General features: G+C 42.9%; 1 protein-coding gene across 1 annotated transcript in view; it reads left to right on the top strand.

The window, feature by feature from the left end:
* Nucleotides 1-9,206, top strand: part of KY (kyphoscoliosis peptidase) — a 34,164-nt gene that overhangs the window by 16,823 nt on the left and 8,135 nt on the right. The window contains exons 7-8 of the mRNA XM_034781958.1: nt 485-593; nt 4,918-5,035. Of these exons, the coding sequence (XP_034637849.1) occupies nt 485-593; nt 4,918-5,035 (227 nt within the window). The remainder of the gene's footprint in view (nt 1-484; nt 594-4,917; nt 5,036-9,206) is intronic.

Raw genomic sequence — 9,206 nt, 5'->3', positions numbered from 1 at the left:
ACGTGGAAAGAGCTGCCCGAGGCTACCGGCTTCACGGTTTGCCGGGCAGCTCTTTCCACGTGGCTGGGAGTGGGAGGGAGGAGGAGGCGGAGTTAGGGTGGGGAAGGGGCGGAGTTGGGGCTGGGCTAGGGGTGGGGAAATGGGCAGGGCCAGGGCCCATGGAGGGTCCTCTTTTTTTATTTATTAGATATGGTAACCCTATTGAAAAGGAACTAGTCTCATGAGCATTGAAGTCTCTCACCAAGAGAGTTTCCAATAAATCAGGGAATGAGCAAACTCAAAAGACAGTTGTTACAGAGTAGGTGCTGGTACTGCCCATCGAGAGCTGTGCAGAAATGATCAGAGGCGCTGCCAGACATGCAAAAACAAAAGCAATGTCATAGAGGGGCCCCTATGACTTCAACAGAAAGGCAGAAAAGGGGGACATCCTACCTCCTAGTATTTTCTCACTTGAACCCTCTAATCTTATTCCGTACAAAAACAGGTGAGTGTCAAGAACAGCATAGAGGAACTGGTGAAAGTCCTGCTCCGGGAAGCCCGGACTGATCTGGAGAAAGTCAGAGCCATTTGGATGTGGATATGCCATCACATAGGTAGGCTGAGATCCTGGACTCCCACAGATTTGGCAGACAATGCTGCTGCTGTCACTCTCATTATATTGTGATTGCATGTTGTGAGTAGGTTTGTAGGGGGCACATGAGGGGGAGGAGAAGGGGAGCCCACAATTAATTCTGGATAAATAAAGTCTGCTGTCAGTATCCAGAACTCTATTGAGAGGTTATCGTCTATCTATATTTCTGTACTTCCTCTCCCATCCCTGCCAGTTTCCACCATGGTGATGTGTCAGTGATTTCCTCCTGTGTGACTAGCCTGAGTTTCCTACCTGAATTATTCAGAGATGCCACAGCACAAGTCACCACCAGTTTCCACCAGGGTGATGTGTCAGTGATTTCCTCCTACGTGACAAGTCTGAGTTTCCCACCTGAGTTATTCAGAGATGCCACAGCACAAGTCACCACCATGCCAGTGACTGCAGCATCAAAAATGCTAGGTTGTAACATCAGTAAGACCATGATTGTGACATGTAGCCTCTCCCCTAGTGCTGGCCAGCTCTGCTAGCTCGCACACATTTATTCTGAGGGGCAGGGGGAGAAGGGAGAGAGAAAAGCCATGATCTCACATTGTGCCTGTCCCTCCCCACTCTACTAGGGGCTGCAGTTCTGCCTGACCTTTACGTGGACCACACAAGTATGGGCTGGACAGACTCTGGCCTTGAACTAATAAGGCAGATGACAGCCATTTACAAACAGTGGGCTCCTCTGTTTTTTCATACGCACAAGCATTTCACGAGTGGATAGAGACATGCAGAAGAGAGCGTACATGCTCAACAAGGTGTCATAAACATTCTTTTCCAGCTACTTTCTGTAACATGCGTGTGATTCTTTAAGTGTTTAATTTGCCAGGAAGTTAAGTCCTGTGTCTGCAACCCATCTCTAACCCTGCAAAGCACATAAGCAATCCTTACCTGCACAACTTCATTGAAGTCAGTGGCACTAGCTGCCTGCATGATCAGGGCCCAAGAGAAGGGCATGTTTAACTCCCTCTCTCTCACCCAGATTTATAGACCAAATGTATTCTTCTACCGAAAACATGTAACTAAAAACCTCAGCATGAAGCCTGTTCATACTGGAACACAGAATGTGCAGTAAAGGTCTGTTTCTGGCAACAAATGAGCTGCAGCCACCCATGCCAAGAAGTAACCACCACCAGAGCAGGAGTTTCCCAGTCCTCAGTGGTGCAAAGTAGATTTACCACTGGTACAAAAAACTGCACAATACAGTGGAACACCAGAGTTACGAGCTGACCAGTCAACCACACACCTCATTTTGAACTGGAAGTACACAATCAGGTAGCAGGACATACACACACACACAAAAGCAAATACAGTATTGTATTAAACAAACTACTAAAAAAAAATAAAGGGAAAGCAGCATTTTTCTTCTACATAGTAAAGTTTCAAAGCTGTATTAAATCAATGTTCAGTTGTAAACTTTTGGAAGAACAATCGTAACATTTTATTCAGAGTTATGAACAACCTTCGTTCCCAAAGTGTTCATAACTCTGAAGTTCTACTGAACTGAACCTGCCTTAAAATAAGAAAAAACGTTTTCCTCAACTCCACCTGAATTACATTTTAAAATATGCATTGTAGATTTGTGCAGTCAACTGGCACCATAATAAATAATGTAGCTGCCAACCCTACTTGTTCAAAAATTATGAGTCAAACCCCAGAAAGACATGAGATTGGCTTACAAATCAAGACATTTAAAATAGAGTCGGGGAGGCCCTTCTGGCATCTATTACGTAGAGAGGCACTACACAGTTCCTTTTCATCTCTCTCTGCAGCCTCTCAAACGTCAATACAAGTGGCTTTATGTTTTATCATTACTGCCTCTGGGGCTTCAACTGCCTCTAACTTCCTCCTGGTTCAGGACAACCTAGCTCTGGCCCCTGGCTTCCTCCTGGCTCAGAACCCTCTGGTTCTGGCTCAAGGCCTCCCAAATTTCTTGCTGCCTTTAGTCCTGAAGATAAAACTCCCAGCTACCTCTCCCAGGTCTCATCCCTGGCCTTTTCCCCACTGCGCTGTGCTCCTTCTCAGGTGCATTTGATCACCAATTATGCTTAGCTCCCTCCAGCTGCCACCCTGTTGCCTAACTGGGCTCAGACTCTTAGAGACCCCAGTGAATCAGTGTGGGGTTCATACACCCCTCTTATATTCACTCTTAGATGACATGCCTGTTATTTATACATTGCTTATTTTTAAGCATTTCATGAAACAGAGAAACTGAGTCATGCTACCACAGTGCATTCCAGTGGGCCTCTAATAATTCAGGCACCTATTTAATTGACATGTTTATACATAGCTATGCCAATTAAAATCATACAGTATGGAGATCGAATAGCTGTATTTGATCATAGAGTCCATCCTCCTAAAAGTGTAGGAGAACATCTCACATGTTAAACAAATACTATAATTTAGCAAAAGATGAGGATTCTTCTGTATAACAAGGAGGAGGCTGGGAAGAGATGGATTATAAAGTTTTTAATCACTCTCTCTGTTCTGAGGTTCATTGTAGGACAAAACTAACAAATGCTCTTATAACTGAAGATCCCATCAGAACAACTTGCTTGATTTATAGTACCTGGGAATCCATTTATTCCCATTCATATTCTTAGGATATCTCTGATGCACTGTTATGTGCTATTCCCACCACCCTGTTTCACAGCTCTTTGTCCCAGTTCCCTTTCCACCCTCCCTGGTGATGGGCATGCAAGAGGGCAGACTCTCCGACTTCCCCTTTGCACACAATGGATTACAATTTGGAACCAGAATTTAAATCAGTGTCAAGTTCTGGCTAGTAGATGACCTTTAGATTGGAACATTTAATTCTTCTAAAGGGGATCCTGTAGAGCAGCTGTTACAAACTGTGTCATGGTTTGGCCCACATTTTAAAAAAGAGAGCGTCTCCTGAACATCTCGCCTCCCATCCATCACTGCATGGGCCATCTCCATTCCTGTCCATGATTGTGTATCATCCCTCTATGAAAAAGCACCGCATGTATTTTTAGCTGTGTCGTCTCATGCACTTTAGCAGCTGGAAACAAGGAGCCAGTACCATGTGACCAGCTCTCTCTGTATCCCAACAGCCAGTGCTCCACAGGTCACTAAGGAGCCATTGGAAATCACTGCTCTAGAGCTTTCCTTCTCTTGTGCCCTCAGGAGCAGACTTAAAGGCACTTACATTAATGGAGTCTTTCAGATGAAAGTCAAGTTGCAGCATTTCATCAGTCTATGCAGCATTCGCAGGCTCTCTTCTCCTGAACAGCATTCAAGGAAGGAGGAATGTTACAAGCATGCTGATGGCACTCCTTAGCCCTTTGTCAGAAAAATATGTTCATATTTTATAAAAACGTATGGCCATAGTCAAGGTTACTAGGTATTAAAATTAGCTTTCCTGGGCCATTTTCTCTAGCTCTGCCTGGAATAAACCTTCCTTTGTTTCTTTTTTTGTATTTATTTTGAAAATATTATTTCCTGCAGCTCAAACTATAAATTCCCCGCCCACATTTAGCGCTGAGCAAATCATTGATTTTACAGTTTGGTGGCTGAACCAAAAAGAAGAAAAAAATTAACATTTTTCAGGCTAAAAACAAAACAAAAAACACAAAAGGGAAAAACACCCCAAAATGATCCAGAACTAATTGGTTTCAGTGTTTCATTTAGTTTGAGTGTTTTTCACATTATATATATAAATTTCTAAACAAAACATCTTTCAACAGATTTGTTTCAAAATGATTCAAATGAACTATTTTGACTTTAAAAAAAAAATCTATTTTGGGAGGGCAAAAATTTGCCAAATTTGATCCAAATTTGTGAATAGTTTTGGTGCCATGGAAAGGTTGACAATTACCTAGCTCTACCCACATTGATGTGTGACACACTCACAACAAGCTGTTCCCCGTTTTTCATTGATTATTTACATTCAAGGATTTTTCTCTGATCCTGAGGACTTTACATTTTACCCTTTACTGCCATGATCCTGCAATTGGAGCTGTATGGAGATGGATCCTTAAGGAGACACATTGGCTCTGCACAGAAATAAGTGTCTGGATCTGGATCATTTGGATCTGACTGCAGAATCAGAGCCTAGGTTTGCAACTTCGTTCCTTAGGAGATGCATGCAGAGAGCACCCAAAGCAGACATTTACAGAGGAAACATCTTTGTAGAGCTCCTACTACAGATCATTTCTCTTTGTGCTTCTTGGAGATGAAAATAATCTAAGCATTTTCTATTGCTCATCAATCCCTTTGCCACAGGCTTTTGGAGGAACTTTACTTTGTCTTCATTTCTCCAGAATACGATGTTGTGGGCTTCCATAACAAAGGCCAGCGGTCTTGTGAGCCAAAGGATGTCCTTCGCACTGGGAAGAGTATTTGTGCGGGATACGCTGGGCTCTTTCAACAAATGTGCAGGTAAATAACATCACAAACATTCAACCCCCAGGAGCATTAATATTGTCATCTCTGTGCCTACTCTGTCTCCCTTTACATCACCTAAAATGACTTTAAACAGGACTTGAAACTTTCTCTTTCAAACTATGCTGTGGAATAACAGTAAGTCCTCAAAAGGTCAATTTTGCTTTCCCTTCCTCCCCCCGCATAATTTACTTTGTGCCATCTGCTGAGCTTCGCATTGCATTAACATAATGGCAGATGAATACATGGAGATAATTTAGTTAGAAGAGGCTGTGGTTTTTTTCTTTGAGTAGCTCTGTATCTGAAGGTTAAAAGAATGGCAAGGCTGAAATACTGAAGAACATTATCTGCAACCAACTCGCATGCAAGAGGTAGTCATTGAAGCCCAGGCGTAAGCTTTTCCAATATTCTCTGCAAAAACCCTCACATCTAAGCCAGAATAATAATACCCAGTTCTTATATAACACTTTTCATCAGTAGATCTCAAAGCACTTTACAAAGGAGGTCAGTATCATTATTCCCATTTTGCAGATGTGTTGTAATTTCAGGACCACATCTGTTCACCTTCCACACGCCAGTAGCCCTGTTGACTTCAACGAGTGAGCAGGGTTTGGCCCTTAAAGGATTTAGAGTAGGGCTTGACAACCAATTATATATCCAGCTCATGTAAAGGGAGGCTCGTTTCATTGCAGAAACTATAAATTCCTTTAGTATGAATGTAGCACAAATTGCTTCTCCAGTACATTTCTCTATCCCCAGTAGAGAAAGGATACAGCTCTTGTGTAAGGCAAACCCTGGAAATCACGGCTGATGCCCCAAATGTTTGTAATAGTTTGGGTTTATGAACTAATGATGGTGATAAGAAATTAATGTTGAAGTTAGTTGAAACCTTCCACAGGGTCCCTTTCCAAATGGAGCCCTTCCATCAACTTCTTGGCACACTGACTCCCATTTTAGGTAGGCCTGAGAAAATCAGATTTTAATTGGCACATGTCAGTAGTCACTGATTTCTCTCCCCACCCAAGAACCACTAGAAGCATATTCCTCATTAATAACTTAAGTTTACTGTGAGGGAAACTGATGTTTTAAAAATATTCTGCAAGATGCTAATGTGGAGAATGCCTCTAGCCAACAACTCAGTGTTCCAGGTATCTATTCTGCTTTCTTTTTTAAATAAAATATTAAAATTATGAATTAGTAATCAACTATGATTTTATAATTGCATTTTATGTAAGTTATCGCTAGCTATTCCAAATGTAATTAGAAAAATATACTGAGAAACAAACAACCCTTTTATTAAAAATTAATATTCCTAAGGGTATTTGTATTATTCACAAGCTCCACTCATCTACTCACTACTGAAACATTTCCACACTGATTCCTCATTCTATGATTTTACAAAACCCCCAGGCATTCAGTCTGATTTGTCTTTATCGAATACTAAGCGGGTATTGGCCCAGTACACTCTCCTCCTGTCAGATAATGGTTACCTCCTTTCACTCAAGTAACTAGCCAAAAATTTGGTGTTTTATAGATTGTTCCAGTTAGAAGGAGAAATTGGTAATAGTCAGATATTTTTGGATGCAATTTTGTTTATTTACAAAGAATATTCAAAGTCCCATTTCCTGGAACACCAACAGGGGAAAGAAAACAAAATAAAACAAAACCAGTTTCTTTGCTGGCTGTTCCAAGCCTATAAGCTTTTTCTCTTAGCTTTTTCAGTCTCAAGGTCGTATTACCAGCCTTCTGTGCCTGTCTGCTTGGCTTTCTCTCACTGCTTCAGCTTGTCCCACCATGCTTCAGCTTGTGCCCTCACACAGACCAAAACATATTCTTGGGGGAATTCTGCACTTCTGTCCATGCGCATAATTAATGAGCCACACATATTTTTAATTTTTTGCACAGAAAAAAGCTTCTGCTGAAATGTTGCTGCAGTTCTGCCTTTTGCCCACCAGAGGGCACTGTGGTGATAGAACAAAGCAGCCCCTCCTGGCCAGCCAGGGAAGAAAAAGAGCCTACCTTCTTTGCAGCCCCTGTCAGCCAGGTCAGGAGACAGGGGCTATGGGGAGACAGACAACATGGAGTTGCTGGGGGGGTGTTCAAACAAGGGCTCATAAGGGCTAGTGGGGGAGGACAGACTGGGGCAGGTGATGAATGGGAGGGGAGGTGCAGGGCCACATGATGATGGGGGAGGGGGTGCAGAGCTACATAGGGACAGGGGAGTGGCTGGGTGGGGGCACAGAGACACACAGGGACAGGGGGAGACAGTACAGGAACACATAGGGACAGGGGAGTGGCTGAGTGGGGCTCAGACACATGGGGACAGGAGGAAGGGGTACAGAGACACAGAGATGGGGGAGGGGTCAGAGCCACATGGGGATGAGGAGAGTGGGTGTCTGGGTGGAGGGACACATGGGGAAAGAGAGTGCAAGGACACATGAGGGTGCAGGAACACAAGGGGATGGGGCAGATGTGCCTGACTGAATGGGAGAGGCTAGGGGTCAGCCAGGGTCTGCATGCGGGAAGCTCCCTAACAATCCCTCCCCGCCCCTGAAAAAAACCTGTTCCATACTTTTCCCACCCATACTCAACAAACCTCCAAGTTCACACCCAGGCTCCTTTCCAGCAATTTACTTCCCTCTCCTTCAGCTCCTCCGTTACCCCTGACTTCCCCAAACCTTTGCACTGCTTCTGAGGGGCGTGGGAAATACAGCTCTGTATTGTAGTTTAAATGAATTATTACTCGGAGTTCTGTATTAATATGCTTAGTAAGGAATCTGTTTGTCAAAAAAACGTTTCCTGAATCTTTGTCTGTATTGTTACAGACATACTTGCTGATAGGTATTTTGAAATAAATGACCAAAAATAATTGAAACGGGTGTGATTATATTGTTATTTTGACAAAATATGCAGAATTTTTATGGTGCAGAATTATCCCAGGAGTAAAAACAGTTCCACCAATCAAAGCCCTAACCCCTATATTTGAAACCTGTTGGGCCACATGATTCAGCTTCTATTCAGCTTTTGCATGTGTCTGTGTTTTGGGTGCTACTGCTATTGTTTCAGCCACCTGATCATAATGGTTTCTTTACATTTATCCTGAATGTAAGACAAAGGTCATACCCAACCCACAACAAGGATTAACTCAACCCATAACACATTTCCTCTGTTTCTGTTGCCAGACAAAGACATTCCATTCTAGCAAGAGGACCTCATTGCCTCTTCTTACCATCCTTGTACACAATTTAGATAGTCTTTAACTATGAAGGCAGTAGGGAAAGAGCAGAACTCTGATTTCAGATGTTTCAAGGGCCACATTTTTCAAAACGAGGGCCTAAAATTAGGCTCTTAAATCCATATTGAGGCAACTGTAATGAGTGAACTGATTCGCCAAAAGTTATGAGCACCACACAATTCCCATTCACGTCACTGAATGAGCCTCAGTTGCTTCAGTGCCAGTGTGGACAAGGGTCTAAGGCACAAATGATGGGTGGATACCTCTTCAGCTGGCAAACCTCCTATGATTGACCAGATGAGAGTCCTGTAGCAGGGGAAGGTAGGGCATTAATGAAGACCAGGGCATTTTTAGGAGGTTGGTACTGGGAGGTCAGCACCCAAAGGCCAACTTTTAAAAATCAAACATTTTTGGAAATGAATGAAAACATGAATTTTTACAAATACTTCAGCAATATTTAATTGTCCAAAATTGGCTTCTCAGGTGGCAGTCAGCAAAATGCAGGTGGTTTGTTTGCTGGGACCACTGTGAACCCATTGTTTGTGATGGTGAGATAAATCAGCTTAGGACAGCCTTAGCATGGACATGGGACCTGACTCAACATGGCTAATATGAATGCACACCAGCATTTGCACATCCCAGGTTTCAATACAATAAATTTTCAGCAGAACTGACTGGAGTCTCCAGTGTAGACCTGAGCATAGACTGCCCTTATGCAGGCATTATGGGTATGAGTACACGCAGCCACTCAACTGGCCTTCTCCTTTTGCTTTCTACCTTTTCCATATTCAATAGTCCTATCTTTTTACTCTCTAATATGGAATCCCCTCCCCACTATATGCCATGTACCATTTCTGTTGTCCTTCTCTGGAACATTTCTCCCCCTCCTACCCACCCTTCCTCTTTTTTTTTTTTTTTTTTTTTTTTTTTTTA

Source organism: Trachemys scripta, chromosome 9 (genome assembly GCF_013100865.1).
Source record: "Trachemys scripta elegans isolate TJP31775 chromosome 9, CAS_Tse_1.0, whole genome shotgun sequence".
Lineage (NCBI taxonomy): Eukaryota > Metazoa > Chordata > Testudines > Emydidae > Trachemys > Trachemys scripta.
Note: the sequence above shows the minus strand (reverse complement) of the source record. Positions and strands in the feature narration are given on the sequence as shown.